We start from the raw sequence: 18,939 nt of genomic DNA, 5'->3' as shown, positions 1-18,939 counted from the left end.
GCTGAATCCAAAATCTGCAGTATAAGATTTCTTTTCTACCTGTACTGGTGCTTCCTAGTGTAAAGCCAGTGGTTGATTTTGATCCAAAAAGTCCACTCCCAAAGCCCAATGAAGGAGCTGATGTAGTTGCTGTAGCAGTGGAAGAGCCCAGAGTTCCAAAATTAAGTCCTCCTGTTGAGCTATTACAAAATAAGACTATTAGCAGTAATTCTATTTCAAAATGAAAACAACCCCCCCCCCCCCCCCCCTCAATTTCTTTCTGATTTCATTCACTTTCCCAAACACACCATTCATCACAAACAACCCAGCTGGGCAAGACAGTCCAACCTCATTGACACTGAGCAGAAAGAAGGAGCCCATTTCCCTCCTTCCTTCCACAGCTCCATAACTCTCCTTGCTTCCCTGACACTAACTCCAGCATTTGTTCAACTGCTGTTGAGCTGACAGATCTTACTAGACGTCTTGGATATTTAAACTTTCCTGTGTTAGAATATCTCATTCATTCTGCCTAATTGTTCTCCCTGTGCTACTGAAATGAGAGAACAAATGCTAGAGGAAGCACAAAGATGATAACAAATCTGTATGAAGATCTTTTCAAAGCAGGTTACAAGTCCAGTTAGTTATCTCTGACCAGAAACTTCAACCAGTGTTGCTTTCTTTCATTCTTAAGTGATAAGCAGAGATACAGAACCATTCACATCAACAGCACAACTTCACTATCTTGCTATCAAAACACACTGAAGCATGAATTAATTTTCTAACCAAAATGCTATCCTTTTGCACAGGTGCCAACCGTATTCCTACTGTACTTTATCAGACTGTCTACCTGTCAGAAGGTTACAGAAAAAAAACTTCCAGATCTATTTTTACAGGTGAAGAGAAAGAACAAGAGAGAATCAGATCAGTCATCCCTAGGAAAATGAAGGCTTTAATATTTATTTTGGATAACTACACATTTTAGAGATTTCATGCCAAATAGAGAACAAGCTTTACAGTTAGCACAGAACACAAGAGAATACAATAATCATGGTTATCTCCAGCCAATGAAATTACAGGTACTAGCACCCAGATGAGTCTATGGTTTTAAAAATTTTGTTCTTAATTGAGGAAAGAACAGATGAACAATTTATCAGATGAGTAACAGTAACTTCCGGGTCCCATTTGTGAGCCTTTTTAGAAACAGGGTTTGGTTTTCACAAACACTTCTGTTTAAGTACAACAGCAGCACTGAAACAAAATGCAATTTAGACTTCAGGCTAGTAGGTGCCAAGGAGTTCTTTCTTTCAGATGTTTTAGTATTCTCTCATTGCTCCCTAATCTCCTCTCTCTTTTTGTATGAGGGCAGTTCCTAAAATAACAAGTCAAACACAAAAGTAAATCCTTAAAAAAAGGTACAATTAGCTCTTGAATTAGAACTCTTCAAACTATCTATAAAACTGATCATGGCAAGCCCAGTTGGTTGCAAGTTCAGAACTAGGTGTGAGTTATTTTTTAGGCAGTAATTTGGGAAGCAGAGTGGCCAAGAAGTTTAGAAGGACAAAGACTCACTAACTGTCCCATAAATCCAGAGCATTTCAGCCATCCTTACTTCCAAAATTTCAACATACCAAAATGCAGCACCATGACCTAAGTGCTTGTAAACTTAAACACACAAAATGGTGCTTCTCTCGCTAGTCAAGAGCTTATGTGTCTCATCTTTTTTCCAGTAGATGATGCTTCTGTTAAAGTTTTTTGTGTTACAGCATTCCCATAGAAGAAAGCTAAGGTACAAACTATGATACCCAGCACTATAGGAGGACAAAAAAAAACCCCAAACCAACACAAATAAAATGAAGTGGCCTTTTTTCCAAGGTAGAAAGAATCCAAAAATGTAGGAACAAAGTAATGGCAGCATTCTCACCAGCAGGAGAAAGCATGGGCCAGAAGGACACAGATGGAAGGAAGAAGAGCTCACGTCACTGAAGTCAGGCCTGAACTCTTAATTCTAGAGCTAGATTGAAGCACTGCACCTGGCTAAAGCGTGAGATGCAGAACACCAACTAAAAAGAGTGCAAGTACCTGAAAGGCTACTGGTGCAAAGCAGGAATTAGATAGGCTGGCAGGTCACAAAGGCTTTTGGCTACCAGAATATAGTCTTTGGTCACATATTATTTATGCTTGGACCAGACAACCAAATTCTTTTTCTCCCAACACCTGGCAATATTATCTTAGACCCAGATCAGAAGAACAGCTTCTTCTTACAGTCTCCAACATGTTCTCAAGCAAACTATCTCATAGGGATGCTCAAGAAGCAGATAGAAGGCCCCTTCCTCTATGATATTTCTTGACCAACAGCTCTGAAGACTGGTCCTGCTTGTAAAAATAAATTAATGAACAAAAATGCAGAGCACCGTACTGCTATTACTTAGCACCTATTAAACTTTTTTTAAGGGATAGGAAAGCCAGACAGAACACAAAAAAACCCCACCAAACAGAAATATTTAAGTTCAACAGGCAGTTTTTTAAGGTGCATATCAACAAGATAAAAGAGTTTCCCTTATTTCACTACGTTTAGAAGAATAGTTTTGAATTAAAAAATATTATTTTAACTTGTTCATTTTAATCACAGGAAACCTACATTAAGAAGGCATAAAGCAAAAGAGCAAAAACTCTTTACCTAAAGTCCACATCAGTTTCACTACAGGAGTTAAAATAAACAAAACCCCAAAAAACAAACAAACAAACAAAACCCCCCAAAACTAACCAAACAAAAAAACCCCAAAAACAAAACAAAAAACACCCCCCCCAAAAAAACCTCAAAACCCCCAAATCCCCAAATAATCCCTCCCCCCAAAACAAGCAGCAATAACACAAGAAAGTCATCAATCTGTCACAACCACAACATCTACATTATTACAAGAAACTCAGAAATCTTGTTCCCTCTCATATGGGTTTCCAAAGAAGCAATACTGCCATTTAATCCAAGGATTAAATGGATGTCCTTCAGATCCAGATGTTCTGTTCTCTCCATCTCACAATCCTATTTCCTGACGTTTCTAACAGGTATTTCCAAATGTATCACCTTAAGCGAATCTCCCTTGAGTAATCGCCCCTGTCCATTTAGTTTACACTACAGTGATCAATTCTGATCACGTTTGGGAAAATCTCTGACACAAAGTCCCATAAAAGCCTTATTCTTCAACAGAAGTACAACAGCAAGCAGGTCAGAATAAACAGGCTCTGCTAGTCCAGTTGTGTGCAAAGAAACAGAAAACAGAAAAAACCCCACCAACAAGAAAGACTTACCTGTTATTCTAAGAAGCCTAAACCATAACGCTTTGAGTACAGAGCCTGCTGTATATCACATGCACAAAGATCTCCTTTTCCTCTAAGATACTGTACGCCAAACACAAGGTTATTTTTGTCCGAAAGTGTAAGATCGAACCTAACTTTGAAAACACGTACGGAACATCACTTTTGGACACTGAACACGTGGGCTCTGGCATCAAAGTGCTCCACGCCGCGGACACAAACTCAGGCTGACTCTGAGAGAAACCTGGATACACAACTGATTCACATCCTGCGTTCAGAGCGGCAGGGTGAACCGTGGAGGGAGGAATCCAAAGCCAAACCAAAGCACAATAAGAAGAACAACTCTCTTAATTATTAGCTGCTGAACAGGTCGCTCCCTACGTTTCTGCTGAAGGCGCACGCCGGGAAGGAGACAAGGCAAGGAGGCCGGAGCAGACACGGTGCAGCCGTTTCGCCCGCGCACCAAGGGCCCTGCGGCCGGGACTGCCGGAGCCCCGGGCCCCTCCAGGAGTGGGCGAGGCGCCGAGCCACGAGCCCGGGGCAGGGACTCGCTCGCTCACTCACACACATACGCACGGGCCACCCCGACCCTCCGCACCACGGGGGCCCTGGTTCGGGCTGGGCCCGGACCCGCGCGGCAGCCTCAGGCCGCGGGGGGCTGCCGGCACGGCCGAACCGAGAGGGGCGGGGGCGCCGCGTTACCTCGGCGTGGCGGTTCCGAAGGAAAAGCCCCCGACTGCTCCTCCTCCTCCTGCCCCGGCGGCCGCCGTGGAGCCCAGGGTGCCCGCGCCGAAGGAGAAGCCTGCAGACATGGCGGCGGCGGGAAGAGCCGGAGAGCGGGGCCGGGAGCCGGAGGCGAGGGCCGGTGGGTGAGTAGGTCGGGCGGTCGTGGGATGGCGGCCCCTCAGCCCCGCATGGCGCCCGCCACCAACTGCAGAGCGAGCGGCGGCACCGAGCGCGCGGACGGACACCGGCCACGCTCCCCTCCGCGCGCCCGCCGCAGTGCACCACGGGACGGCCTGACGGCCCTTAAAGAGACAGTAACCCCCGGAAGTTGGGTTGGAAAAGACCTCTGGGATTGGTGCGTCCACCTTATGCCCCAGCACCACCAAGTCGACTGGACCATGGCAGTGAGTGCCATATCGTCGCTTAAACACCTCAAGGGACGGTGGCTTCTCCACGGTTCTGATGTTTAATCTTTTTTTTTTTTTTTTTTTTTTCTTTTAATCATCCTTTCTGTGAAGAAATTCCTACTGTTGCATGGTTCTGGAATCTGAGTTCCAGGTCTTTCCAACCTAAACCTCCCCTGACGCCGCTTAAGACTGTGTCCTTTGATCCTGTCACTTGTTACCTGGGAGAGGAGGCTGACCACCACCTGGCTACAGCCTCCTTTCAGGCAGTTGTAGACAGCGATAAGAGCTCAGGGCTCCCCCCTGAGCCTCCTTTTCTCCAGGCTAACACCCCCAGCTCCCTCAGCTGCTCCTCACAGGACTTGTGTTCCAGACCCTTCCCCAGCTCTGTTGCCCTTCTCTGGACACGCTCCAGCCCCTCAATGTCCTTCTTGTAGTTAGGGGCCCAGAACTGAACACAGGATTGGAGGTGCACGCTTCTGGCTCATGTTCTGCCACTGTCGACCAGCAAAGCATTGCCAGCAGGTCGGAGAAAGGATCCTGGTGAGTCCATATTTTTGTGTGCGTGACTGGAATGCCATTCATATGAGGAAAGGCTGAGAGAGCTGGGAGTCTGCAGCTTAGAAAGGCTCAGGGGGCACTTACATAATGTACATAAATTCCTGAAGGGAGGGTTCAAAGAGCACAAAGCCAGGCTCTTCCCAGCGGTGCCCAGTGACAGGACCAGAGGCAGTGGGCACAGACTGAAATATGAGAGGTTCCATCTTAACATCAGGAAACACTGCTAGAGGGACTGAGAACTTACGAAGTTGCCCAAATAAGTGGTGGTGGAGTCTGAATCTCTAACAATACTTAAAAACTGCCTGGACATGGTCTTGGGCAACTGGCTCAGAGGGGCCCTGTTTAGGCACGTGTCTCTGGAGGCACATCCAGAGACAACAAAAAGAACCATCTTCGAGGAATATCCTCATGTGCAAGACTCACAGACTGAAACAGAGGCCTGGATAACCAGGGAATGGCTCATTTCCCACACACCTACTGTCACCCCGTTATTAGGAAAATTAATCCAAGATGCCACTGGTTTATGTCCAAAAAGGAGACAGAGGAGTCCTGTAATTTATTCAAGTAAAGGGAGAGGCCATGGAGCATTTCCCATGGGGTCTCTTAAATTGTTGGGGGACGCAGCCCCCTTTTTGTCCTAAGTTCCCAGGTGCATCACCCTCTTCCCCACTGGCTGAGGTACTCAGAAGGTACAGACTTCCCAAATCGCCTACTCTATGCCCCCCTTTAATATGCACCTCCCCTTCTGTTATATAAAGAAAGAAAAAGAAACAATTAATAATTCTATTAAGTCTTTGTTCTTTTTCTCTAGGTTCAGGAATTTAACATTGCCTTGGCTGAGCAAGGGTCTGTGTTGATTAGTAACCTTTTGCAGAACTAATAGTTTCTTCTGTTGCTTCCCTATCTGTAAGTTCCTAGCCCTATCCACAAGTGGATTCACACGGTCTATTTGTAAAGACACATTCGTCTTATTCCTTCCACCTGGGATAGTATCTGACTGCAAAAATGTATTCAAAGCAATGTATTAATTCAAAGCAATATATTAACAAACTGTAATCCCTAACAAAAGCTAGGAGGAGACAATCATTCAGCACGCACGGGTACGATTCTTAGACATCTCCATGGGGTAGAAGACAGGTTTGGCCCATTGACTGATCCCAGAAGTTATGATGGAGTCTTCCCTAATTTCTCACTCTTAACTCACTTTTGTATTATTCCTTTATGTCTAGGTGGAGACTGAGTGACTTTAGTAATGTATCTTACTCAGTGAGGGGTGGTCGTACCTTGGCAGGGGGGTATCTCAGGATAGTACCTGAAATAACTTGGTGATGGGAACATGTATCAGCCCAAGGAGAGAGATTTCACCATGGCTGCTGATTCAACAGCAGGACCTCTTTCTTTATCTCCCTTGGTTTTCAGCTGCTGTGCAGCTTATCAGCTGGAAAGCATCACCAAGTCCCCACATCTGCAAGGATTTCGACTGAACCTGGCTGCGGAGTCTCCCCTCTGCTCCGCCCTCCGTTTAGTCCCCCTTGGGTTATACTGTGTGTGGGAGGTCGGGTGCGCCGACCGCGTTCCACCCGGGAGTAACAACCGTGTTTCCCTTGTACCTTCCTCACCGGTACCGTTTTACCCCCAGTCATTTTCCCACCCGGGAGTAACAACCGTGTTTCCCTTGTACCTTCCTCACCGGTACCGTTTTACCCCCAGTCATTTGCCCACGCTCCCGCCATTCCCGCCGCCCGCCGCGCGGGGGCGCTGAAGGGCGCGCGCCGCGCTGGCCCCGCCCCTTTGCCGGCGCGGCCCCGCCCCGGAAGCGCAGCCGGAGCGGCCGCCGGCCCGGCTCTGTGGCGGCGGCGGGCGGGAGGTGGCTGTGGTCGGGGCGGCACCGCCATGGAGCACATCCGCACCACCAAGGTACTCCCGGTGCTGCTGCACGGGCGGGGGGCGGCAGGAGAGCCGCGGTAACTGTGGGGCCGGGACGGCCTGCCCAGCCCATCGCGGCCGCTGCGGGCGAGGGCGTTGTTGTTTTCCCTCCCTCCTGCTGTTTTGTGGCTCGTGCCTCCCCGCGAGGGGCTCTGGAGCGGCCCGTGGCGCTCGGAGGGGTGGAGGGCTCGGGGCATGCTGCTCCAGTGGGGCCCCATGTTTGTAATAAGGGGAAGACGCTAAAAATCCTGGTTTAGGGGGTTTTGTGGTGGAGTGGGGAGCAGGAGAAGCGAGCTGGGAGAGGACTGCAGTTGTTTTGTGTGCTCTGGATATGGTTCTGTGCAGCTTTTTCTAGTTTTGGAGGCAAATCGGTTCTGAAAACAACTGATCTGGTTTTTTTGTTTTTGAAGACTCTAGTGTGTGTTGTTAAATACGCAGGCCGTCAGTGCATGTGTAATGTGTTAGGCTATTAAAAAAATGTCAGCCAAGCTGTAGTTGACATTTTGGACTTCTCTGACTTTTATTTCCTATTATTAGTATGTTAGTATTCTTTGTATAATGAAGATGCAAAAGGAAGGTTTTCTTGTTGTGACTAATTTTTAAGAAAGTTTTTAAGTCACAGCTTTTATGGAATTAAATTTCTAACAGTATTTTTCTCACCTTGCTCATCATCCCTGACTGCAGAGGTTGCTGAAAAGACTCCCCCTGTCTCTTGGGTCCTGGAAATTGTCAAGTGATTAATTCCTGAACGTGGTAGTCTGATTTTAAAGTGGATTTATAGATATGTTTAGAGAAGGAGTGTTCATATTATTGTCCAAATAGTGGATTTATAACCAATAATTACATAAAGGAACAGACTTTTAAATTTTTTGAGTAACAGCTTACGTAACTTTTATATAAATGTGTATAGCTACTTTTATTTTTCATATACACGTGTATATGTGAAACAGAAGGAAGGTCTCTGATGAAATTACTGTTAGTGGCACTTTATTAATCTTGCACCATGCTGACAGATTGGAGATAAAGTTTCTTTATCAGCCTGTTTATTTATAAACATGTAAGTCCTTGTTTGGAAACTTAATATTGTATTGTTACAGTCAGTAGCTGATTTTGAAATTAAAGCTAGACTAAGGCCAACGAGACTTGATGATCAGAGTAGCTGTTTAAGTTTCAGACCTGAAATTGAGACTAGAAAGGCTGCAGGTTGCTGACTTCCTTGCATCAGATTGTGTTTCTGCATGTTTTTGGAGCGCTGCTAAGGAAAAAAATACTTCATATAACAATATAACTGAAGAGAGAAATGAGCTCTGAACACAGTTTGTAAGATGCAAGACTTACTACTTGAAGGAGTTATTTTTATAATTCATACCAAAAAAAAATTATACATTCTAAAAAATCAGTGTCATGGTGAGAAATAGTGTGGTATTTCTTTTGTTACAACTGTGTTTCTTGCTTAGCTTTTTGTAAGCTATTGGTTTATCGAATACCTAGATGGATTAAAATGCATATAGGAGAGCATTGCAGGTATAGGAAGCAAGAAAAGTAAAGTACAACCTGCACTGTGGGTCTTTAAAGTTCAATTTGTGTGTAGGTTCAAGTTGGATCTCATGCCAACTGTTCTGAGACATCCCTGCTTTGTCTATTCTGATGGCATTCCTGTTTTTTCAGTTTAGTTTAGTTAAGTCATAGTGAAATAAACTTGAAATAACAGTGCTGTCTTGTGTAAATTAACTGCTGTACAGGGCAGCTGTTATCCCCAGGAGAAGGTGATGGAATAGGTTTTATACCTCCTCCAACTTCAGTTTGCTGGGAATGGTGAAGTTAAAATTTTCTTAAAACTGTCAACACAGCTACCTGAAGTTAAGGTTTTTGTGAAATTAAACTGTCCAACAGATTTATGTTGAATATGGAAGTGAGGTCAATTTAAAAATAACTTCTGAGAGTTTTATATTTATATTTATGTAGTAACAAATGATCAAACTCAATTTATTAAGTGTGGTGGTGAAATTAAGAATTATGTGGTTTTACCGTGAATCTTTAGTATCCTTAAGGATATTTTAAAGCAAAATGTAGTAGAAAAGACTGAAAATTCTTCAGTCAAATCTGTTTGCATATTTGACATCAAATTTGTTTTAGTGAAAATACTGCTGGATTTCTATTGGAGATGGAAAATTTTGCTTAGTTTGCTAAATGAAATTAAACAACAAAAAATAAGCTGTATAATAACCTGAATCAGGTTTAAATGAATGTGTCATCTATGGAGGCTGAATCTAAAATAGCACTTCAGTTGTCTTTAAGAAAAGTTTATCTATGACTTAGCTTACAGAATTCTTGAAGACTTTACCTGTTTAGGTGGAAGTTGGAGCACCAATGGCTGTCCTCATCTAACGTAGAAATACAGCTTTGAGAAAAGCTGCCTTGTTACACGGAGGTGAAGGAAACCTTGCATGCCAGGATTTTGTGGGTTGTGTTACTGGAGCAAAGCTGGAGCAGTTTCTGTGCACTTCTCAGTTTGCTGGGGAGGTGCAGTGCCAGGTACCGGAGCAATTATTGCTGCAGACCTGCCCAGTATGAATTCTGTGTTTTGGCTGTGGTGTATTCACTTATGCCACTCTATACCGGAGGACTGATACCTTGGGGGTTTCAACATAAATGTATTTTAAGGTACTGAGGCATGTAGTTTCCAATTTTTTAGCTTTCTAAACTGAAATCTAGAATACTATCGTAGTGTTGATTTCTAGTATACATTTGTATTTCCTTCATTCTATTTTGTGTTTGTTAAGTTGGTTTTTTAACTTTCAAAAGCAAAATTAGGCCTTTCTAGATCATAAGAAATACCTGGGTTTTTTCTGTTTTGTATGTACCTTTAGTAGGTAAATGCTAGATAGATTTGTACATAGGAATTAAAAATTGCTTTAACATCAGCACAGTAGATTTGGGCTCTTCCTTGTTGCCTCCTCTGGGTGCTGGTCTTGCTGGTGTGGAAGTTTTTGGCGTTCTGCCATGCATTTAATGGTAGCACATAGTTTTAACTTGGCATTAACGAGATAGTGCTGCCAAGAAATAGAGGAATGTGTGGAGATAAGCCATTCGATGCACTCCTTTCCTGTTCTTGCACACAAAGAATCGGGTAATGCTTGGTTCAAATAAAGCACTCTGTGGAGCCCATGAAGTTAGGAGGAGCAGATAAAATGCAGGCTATCTAGAAATAATTTTTCTTTTGAAATATTTTCCACAGGGTTGAGATAACAATGTTGATGGAATACCAGGAGTCATTGGCCCTTGTGAGGCTCAGGCCTGAATTATCTGCTTCAAATGCCAGCACAGTCCTTGAATTTCTAGGGGGTTTTTGTAATTATTAGTATAATGTTTGCATTTTGTTAAGAATGTGTTTTGACTATGAGGCAAGGTTATAATAATAGAGATTTTTGAAGTTGGAGAATTTATAAAAGACAGTACGTAGCTAAAATTGAAATCAGGAGAGCATAATCTTTATGTCTTGGAGCCTGCATACAGCCAATAAAGCATGTTGCTGAGATCAGCTGTTAATTCAGTGCTGGCACCTCGATAACAGGAAATTTTTAGTGTATGTTTGCTGTCTTTTGGGGAAGCAGCCTAAAAGCTTAGTAATTAATAATTCTTCCTTGTAAAAAAGCCTGAAACTAAAAAAAGCTTAATACTTCTGTAATGAAACAGGATATTTGAACTAGTTGGTCTCAAAGCTTGTGACCACTATAGTTTGGCCCGAAGAGCCTTGTGTGTGCTGTGTCCTACCATTTTCAAAATTATTGCACAAACTGACAAAGCCTTTGCTAAGTTAGGATTTACATCTCTGCAAAAATTAAAAATTAAGTTTTATTCCCCACTCCCCTTTTTTGTTACAGGTAGAGCAAGTGAAATTACTGGATAGGTTCAGCACAAGCAATAAGTCACTGACGGGAACTCTGTACCTTACAGCAACTCATCTGTTATTCATAGATTCAAGCCAGAGAGAGACGTGGGTAAGGATAATGAATGCTTGCAGCTTAAAGGCATGGGCTGTCCAGATGCATTTGTTCTTCCTGATCTAAGGTTGAATTTGTTTACTAAAATGTTCTTTGTTGTTACCTCTACTCTCCTCCTTCATGGTATCATAATAAGTTAATGGTTCACAGATTATACTCTTGCGTGACACTGCTGCAGTTGAAATCAGGTCATGTTGAAAATTTTGACTTTTCCTCAAGCTGCTGTAATTTCTTCTGTAGCCTTAACTGGTATTTCTGAATGCATGTGTAGTGGTTTTCTTTAAATAACTGACTGGCACCATAATTCTGAGGCAGGAGTGGGAGACCTGATACATAGGTTAAGCATCAGGTTTAAAATTTCAGAGTTAACTTACATTGTAATTAGATTGTATTTAGGTTAAATGAGATAGCAAAAATCCTAAGATCTCGGGTTTGGTGGAATATCAAAGATAACATGCACTTTTTTAGAGCAGTAAGCAGCTGTTTCTTCACAAGTGTTCATCTCTGGAATAAAAGGTTTCAGATGGGGCCACAGCTTTTTGTTGACCATTACCAGTGTTGTGCAGTCAAAGCTGGCTAGTACAGTAATTCCCATTAGTTTTTATGCTCAGTGCCCTAATGGCATACATGTGGAGATCAAGTTGTGGCTCCCACTGGAGCCCAGCCACTTGGCTTGAGTTAGTGCCTTAAGTCTTTCATCCTCCAGGATGAAATATCATCTCCCTGGCTGTGGTTGTAGTTTTTTTTTTTTTCTGTAGGTGTATTTTCCTGGATTACCCTTAATCCTGTATCTTGGTTATCTGACTAAATGCCTTGTGGTGCTTTCAAGAAAATTTATTTTTCTGTTATTTTTTCTTGGATACAACGTACAACTTTGTACAAACCAAACTGTTATCTTTTCCTACAGAATGGGTTTTTGGGGAGAACATGGTTCAGAAGCATTGCTTGCTTGCACTTCCCTATGCACTACATTAAAAGGTTTCATTGTGGGGAAATTGAACCTATACTCCAAGTACTGCATTTTTGATGATAATGCAAATACCAAGTATAATTATCATAATGTCTCCATGATAGTCTCTTTGTAAATGCATATTTGGCAGCATAGTTTTCATATGCCTGTCAAATTCTGATCAATGTTTAAGAGGATTTGATTGCTTCAGTGAGGTAATTGAAATTCTATCGAGAACATCTTGTTCAGTTGAGGTAATGTATCTGGACCTTTCTTCCTACAGTTGAACAGATGTTACTTTCCATGTGTTTACCTAAATCTTGTGTAGATTTGCCACACAGATAAATCTACAGAAGGCTTTTGTATGTCCATTGCTGTGGCAGTTCTGTTAAAGTGGTCATGAACATTTAGCTGAGAAACTGTCATGTTTATCTAATACAGCAAGTAATATAGGAGATGTTTTTCTTACGTCCTGTTTCTTCTGTAGATGTTAAATACTGGAGTTCTGACATCTTCAGGATCTTCTTTATCTTTCAAACATTGAATTCTTTTCCCTTACTTGCTTTATTTTGTCTGAAAATTCTGAAGTATGTTCCTGTAGATCCTTTAATAAAATAGATATCTTGTCTGGACACTGCCTAATGAGATATAAGCCTGTCAGTTAACAAAGTTAAAAGAAGACTGAACAACCACATTGGAGTTTTACATTTCACTTTTGCATTTAGAAGGATATTTAGTGTTTCTTACAAACACTAGGTAACACTTCAAAATGACAGAAGAGAATAATTAAATTTTTATAAATTTTAGTATCCTGATCAAAATGGCATTTTTGGATTTCTGCCTCTAAATGTATTTCTTTTTATAACTGACCGACAAAATTAGTCAAAATCCATATTCAGCATTGCTTAGTGTGTTGTCTTACATCTGCTGATCTAAACAGTATGCTGTTCTTATTTTTAATCAGCATGCTTACTCTGTGAGTTTTTGTATGTCACAGATACTACATCATCACATTGCTGCAGTGGAAAAGCTTCCCTTGACTACTTCTGGCTGCCCCCTTGTCATCCAGTGCAAGAACTTCAGGATAGTTCACTTTGTTGTACCCAGAGAGAGAGATTGCCATGACATTTATAACTCTTTGCTTCAGCTATCAAGAACAGGTAATACTTGTAGCTAAAAAAGCCTTTGCAGTATATGCATGGATAACAAGTTGGGGGGGGTGTGTGTGTAAACCATGTCTCTTTCATTTATTTTTTTTAAACACGTGTAATGTAAAGTCTTACATGGATTTGGTATATAAATAGTTTTTTTGATTAAATATTAATCTGCATAAAAATTTAGAAGCTGTGTTGTCTGGCTTTTGTATGTCATTAATGTTTCTTAACAGCATGAGAGATCCCTTTAGGTTTTTTTTTGCATTTCTAGTGTTCTTCCTGAAATTGTGATTATAAATTTGTGTAGTCTCTCTTAATTGTGTTTCATAGATAAAAAACCCACTAAGCAAATCAGTTGTTACTAATTTCATGCAGTTTCAAAAATAAAGCTGAAATTTTGATGCTAGAATAACATTACCAATTCAGCTTTGCAAGAGACTTCTGTCACTTAGTATGGTCTTTTGCATTTTCTGCTTTGTGTTTAGAACAGTGCAAAGTGTCATCTGTGATAAGTAAATAGCATACTAGGAAAAACAAAATGTTTGAAAGCTTTTATTTTTTCAGGGAAACTTTAAAATTTAGTGTTTTAAAGGTCAGTAGGTATAAATTTCAGTTCTTGCCTCCCAAAATAGTTTGTTCTTTAAGCTCCTGTGAAGTCTTCTAATAATTTTGCCTTTTGCCTTAAGTTTGTCAGTCTTCATTTTGTGACCTGTGCTTTGCCCTTACGGCTTTAGAAATGTCTCTTCTGAAATAGGTCAAGCACACTCAGGAAAATTTTCATAACCTACCTCTGACTAAGTATCTGTAATTGTGTCAGTTAACTGTAGGATATTTGCAAATAGATATTTCAAACGTGTCAAGTATCTGTTATTTAGTCTTGCTTCTGTGAATCTTGAAGCCTGAGACTTTCTCTCCATTACATATTCTTTACCTTTCAGCAAAATATGAAGAACTCTATGCCTTTTCTTATAATCCAAAACAAAATGAATCTGAGCAAGTCAAAGGTTGGCAACTTATTGATCTAGCAGAAGAATATAAGAGAATGGGAGTGCCAAATGCTTACTGGCAGTTGTCTGATGCAAATCGTGATTACAAGGTAAGTGTTGTAATGGAAACACATTCTGCTCTGCATCTGTTTCTGATGAGACCTACAGAAAACAGCCTAATACTATAAAATCACTTGGCTTGCAATACAAGCAAAAACTTGCAGGGAGAGAGAGTTAACTCCTTAATCAGTGTGCAATCTTACAACTTCCTGATTGAAGTTTTTCCTGAGGCCTCATTGAGAGAGCATGTGTGCATGGATGCATGGGTTCTTTGGGATTGTTTGGAGAGTATACTTTACTGTTGGAAGCTCAGCCCCAGTGATTCTGGAGCTCTGCAGCTTTGTGATCTCTCTCTTAACTGAGCAGGATTCTACTTTAGCATTTGCAGTGCTGGCTGTGGTGGTGTGGCTGATTCTGAGATTAGATTTCATCTTACTTTGTGGTCTGCAAATACTAAAAAAGAGGGAAATAATTGCAGTATTTTATCTGAAACACATTCTTAGCATTTCTACTGCAGAGTTGCCTGTTTGAGAATGAATGCTGGTATGGTGATGCTTGGCTGTGTAACTTGGATAGCAGTTTGTTCTACTTTATCCATGGCTTGTCTCCTTTGAGTTATTTACATGTGTGTAAAGAAACATGGTAGTGTTTATCCTTTGTGTCTTGATTCACCTTACATCTTTCAAATTGAATACAATAAAACTAGGGCAGACTTTGTACCTTCCCCATAAAATCGTTTTTGTCTGTGTCTTTCAGATTTGTGAAACCTATCCTAGAGAACTTTATGTTCCCAGAACTGCAAGCAAGCCCATAATTGTTGGTAGCTCCAAGTTCAGAAGCAAAGGAAGATTCCCAGTGCTGTCATATTATCACAAAAATAAAGAGGTATAGTGTGACTTCCTTTTGCTGCAAATGTGCTGAAAAGTGTTTCTCAACACTTGGCAGTAGTTCAAGGGCTGGTAAGGAGGTTCAAGTACAGTGGCTTGTGTGGCAAGGGTGTGACTCAGGATAACCCTGAATACAGCTGACAGGAGTGATGCCTAGCAGGATGCTGAGTAAGCCTAGGCAGTTTAAAAGAAATCCTTAAGTAATCAGCTGATAATCAGTCGAATCTCCTAAAGTTTTCAGGAACTAACATTAAGGTAACTGAAGATAGCTTTCTGTTAAGGGATCTGTCTTCCTTGGTGTATCAGGAATAAAATCTGTTAGGTCAAGATAGTGGGAAAAAAACCTAAACAAAACCAATGATGGACCAACAAAATAACAGAATTGGTTCCTTAAGGAGTTATTTGCAAGGTAAAAAACCCTACAGAGTAGGAAATAAGATTTTGCAGAGAGGGATGTAAAGCAGCATGTATGAGTCTCAGCTGTGGAAGGAGAGGACTGTCACCTTGGTGAGTTAAAGATCTTGACTGATGAATGTGAAGCTACTAGATGGATTTAAACATAATTATGTTATTATTTAAACATTGGAAGAGGTAGCTGATGCCTTCTGAAATACAACATATCATTGAAAATTACATTACAAAAATTACATTAGGTGATAACAAATTGCACTTGCAATAATAAAATCATGTCTGCATTAATAAAACCACACTTAATTCATTCCATATTAAGGGAGTAGCTTGCTTTCCTAAAGTGTAGTTTTTCCAGCCTGTACTTCTGTGAGTTTTTATGTCCATTATGTAAACTGATACCTTGCCCGTGTAGATGAACCTGAAAAACTGTTTTGATGAACCTGTAGGTTTAAGATGTAGGTACTGTGTTGTAAGGTTTCCAAGAGATGCGCTTAAAAAGTTGGAACACCTGAACTTTATTCAGTTTCCTGGTGCTATCGGCTGAATGAAACAATTCGTTTCAGTGTCTTTTGAGATTCTGCAAAGCACTTCAAGTACAGGTGTTAAACTGATGCTAATTTGTTCTTTGTTGTCTCTGGTAGGCTGCAATTTGCAGATGCAGTCAACCTCTCTCAGGTTTCAGTGCCAGGTGCCTGGAAGATGAGCACATGTTGCAAGCCATCAGTAAAGCAAATCCTTCAAATCGCTACATGTACGTGATGGATACCAGGCCGAAGGTAGGTACTCTGGGTGCTACAGACAAGCCTCCCCTCCTGAACATTAGAGTACAGGGATAGAGTGTAATTCTGAAAAATTTGGAGTTAAGTATAAGCAAAAATGGTTTAAAGATAAGGTTAGGCCTCTCTTCAGGTGTTTAATTACTTGCTTTCTTAAAGAAGTTGAACCTGTCCCAGTAGTCAGCTAGAATCCACTGAATTTTGAGAGGTGCATATAAAATATACTTAAATCGTAGTTAAGAAGTAATAGTTGAGTGGGATCCAAGTACTTTAACTGTTTGAAATGAAATTCATGAGATGGTGAGCTGTGATGGGGTTTCTTTTTGGAATGGGAGAGAGTACTATGTTCTGTGTCTCAGAAAGGAGGAAGTGGGGGAAATTCTGTTGTAACATTCTGAGGTCATCATAGAATGGCTTGAGTTAGGAGGGGTCTTAAACATCATCTCCAACCCCTCTGATCAGGTTGTTCAGAGCTCTGTCCAATCTGGCTTTGAACGCTTCCAGGATCCACAACTTCTCTGGGCACTTTTCCAGTGCCTCACCATCATACTTCATCACTGTTTAATTAAATTAAATTCTGTTAATAAATTAAGTTGAATTATGTTATGACCTGTGTTACAATCTGTGGGTAACTTTCACTCTTTATACCCATCAGCATTTCAGTTAGTATTAATTTCACTCAAGTGTCTGAACACAGGAGCTGAAAATGTCTGGGTCTTACTCTTTCCTTTGTAGATGAGTTGTTTTGTAGTGTCTTTGCTCAGAAATGTTTGGACACAAGTAAAGCTTCATTAGTTAGGAATCTGGAGAAGAGGATAGAAATTACTAAATGCATTATTCAGATGTATCAGTTCTAAATATAGACTATTTCTTTTTTTTATATCGATACTGTCCCTTTCTTCAGTGCTTTCAAGCTGGTTTGCCACAAACTGTGCATTAGAATCTGTTTATACTATGTGCTCTTGTGTTTTTTTCCCAATGTATTCAATTGAAATTGCTTGAATTTTGTTTCTTAATTTAATATTTTTATCCCAATAATGTTTTTCAGTATTTTTATTTTCCTCTTTTAAGCTTAATGCAATGGCTAACAGAGCTGCTGGGAAAGGCTATGAGAACGAAGACAACTACTCAAACATCAGGTTCCAGTTTGTTGGCATTGAAAATATTCATGTAATGAGATCTAGCTTGCAAAAACTGCTGGAAGGTATGTTTTAACTGTACTAAAACAGTGTATTTGAAAACAGGATAAGTGTTTTTCTGAAGCCTTTAGTAGTAGCTTTCACAAACTGCGTTGACATTTCTATGTTTTATTCCAGCTGTGTGTTTAGAACCAGTTTGCTGCGCTCTGTGGTAACGAATTACCTTAAACCTCGACCTTCAAACTGTAAACCCAACTGAATGGGGTTATTTTGAAGAAAATTGAATGGCACATACATCTTTAGTGAACTTTATTAGTATGTCAGTGAGAAAGACTGCTGTGTTTTCCAAGTGTGTGTCTGTAGATACATTTTCATTTACAGAATATCATTTCTTCAAGGAGTACTTTGTTCCACAGCATTCACAATAAGCATATGTACAACATTTGAGCTCCTTGACCTGGTGAGCCGCTTGAGTGCTTGTAGGTGTTTGTAGAGAAGGGGCAGGAGGAAACAAGAGCCACTTCACCATACCACTGCCTGCCTCCTGGTGGTGAAAATGAGGAGGCAGAAATGTGTTCATAATTGTGTTAATATTTTATTTAGGTAGACAGCTGAAAGAAAATTTAAGACATTTTGTTTAGTACCAATACTGAGATTAGAATACAGTAGCAGAAGTGAGGTTTCCACACCTGACAGACAATATCTGTGTAAGTGCTTGGCTTCTAGAATTATGCAAGTATTTCCAGTCGTGGAGAAGGTTTATGCTTGTATGGAAGCCTATTTTGATGAAGGGATCCTGGCTACATTAATCAAGATATCTTACAGACTAGTGGTGTAGTCTTCACTTTCATTGATTGGATGTGCTGCTAACCTATTCTTCAGGCCCTCTGCACGGAATCCTACTGAGCTTTGATAATACGTATCTTTCTGGTTATTCCTGCATGTGTTTTTTTCCTAAAGGAAAGATGAGAAGCATGATCCTGAGCTTGAGTTTTTAGATTTGACATAATCCCCCTTTCTCTTACTAATACGTTCCATTCTAGAAAACTAGCTAATAAATCTTAATTGTTATTTTTATTTTTATTGGGAGGCCTGCTACTGTGTAATAATGTCTGATGCAGAAGTGTGTGCATCACACAGTTAAGCTTCACAGACTTCATATTCCTTTCATTTGAATTGGCATCCCACCAGCAAAACTTAGTAAATATGTTTCTGTAACTTTCCTTAAAGATGGAATATGTTTTAGTTTTTCCTTGTGTGGAGAATTGGTTTGTTTAAACACTATTGAACAATGTAATGAGTGATCTCTATTGCTTGTTTTCCACATAAGTTTTTTTAGTAAATGAACTCAGTTGTTCTACCTCTGTTCAGTCTGTACTGAGATTCACTAGAGTTTTGCTGAATTCCACTCTAGAAGTAGGAGCCTCTTCAGGGGTAGGAAGGACCCTTAAAATTTAGGGATGTATGCAATAATTTACTCTTCATCCCCCTCTAGAAATGTGCCATTGGTGGGATGATCAGGGAGAAAATGCCATGAAAATGGCTCATAGCTTGAAATGAGGAAAATGCCATTTAGCTTCTGTGTACTCATTTCCCCTGAATGTGCTGAACTGAACGTTCTCAAATCAGAGCGTGATACCAGTGACGCTGTTTGTTCAAGCACCA

At 40.9% G+C, this 18,939-nt stretch overlaps 2 protein-coding genes across 5 annotated transcripts in view; one reads left to right on the top strand and one right to left on the bottom strand.

The window, feature by feature from the left end:
- The window catches only part of NUP58 (nucleoporin 58), a 35,942-nt gene extending 31,661 nt beyond the window's left edge, over positions 1–4,281 (bottom strand). For both annotated transcript variants that reach the window (XM_048294913.1, XM_048294914.1), the window contains exons 1-2: positions 3,994–4,281; positions 40–179 (exon numbers count right to left, since the gene is read on the bottom strand). In XM_048294913.1, the coding sequence (XP_048150870.1) occupies positions 40–179; positions 3,994–4,103 (250 nt within the window). In that variant the 5' untranslated portion in view covers positions 4,104–4,281. The remainder of the gene's footprint in view (positions 1–39; positions 180–3,993) is intronic.
- Positions 4,282–4,866: 585 nt separating this feature from the next.
- MTMR6 (myotubularin related protein 6) overlaps positions 4,867–18,939 on the top strand; it is a 29,068-nt gene continuing 14,995 nt past the window's right edge. Inside the window, exons 1-7 of one of the 3 annotated variants that reach the window (XM_048294911.1) lie at positions 4,867–4,964; positions 10,793–10,909; positions 12,859–13,021; positions 13,954–14,111; positions 14,818–14,946; positions 16,001–16,135; positions 17,207–17,339. In XM_048294911.1, the coding sequence (XP_048150868.1) occupies positions 4,908–4,964; positions 10,793–10,909; positions 12,859–13,021; positions 13,954–14,111; positions 14,818–14,946; positions 16,001–16,135; positions 17,207–17,339 (892 nt within the window). In that variant the 5' untranslated portion in view covers positions 4,867–4,907. Of the gene's footprint in view, positions 4,965–6,787; positions 6,900–10,792; positions 10,910–12,858; positions 13,022–13,953; positions 14,112–14,817; positions 14,947–16,000; positions 16,136–17,206; positions 17,340–18,939 lie in introns of those variants that run through there. The other 2 variants (XM_048294909.1, XM_048294910.1) reach the window with 2 other exon arrangements.

This window comes from Corvus hawaiiensis, chromosome 2 (assembly GCF_020740725.1).
Source record: "Corvus hawaiiensis isolate bCorHaw1 chromosome 2, bCorHaw1.pri.cur, whole genome shotgun sequence".
NCBI classification, from domain to species: domain Eukaryota; kingdom Metazoa; phylum Chordata; class Aves; order Passeriformes; family Corvidae; genus Corvus; species Corvus hawaiiensis.
Note: the sequence above shows the minus strand (reverse complement) of the source record. Positions and strands in the feature narration are given on the sequence as shown.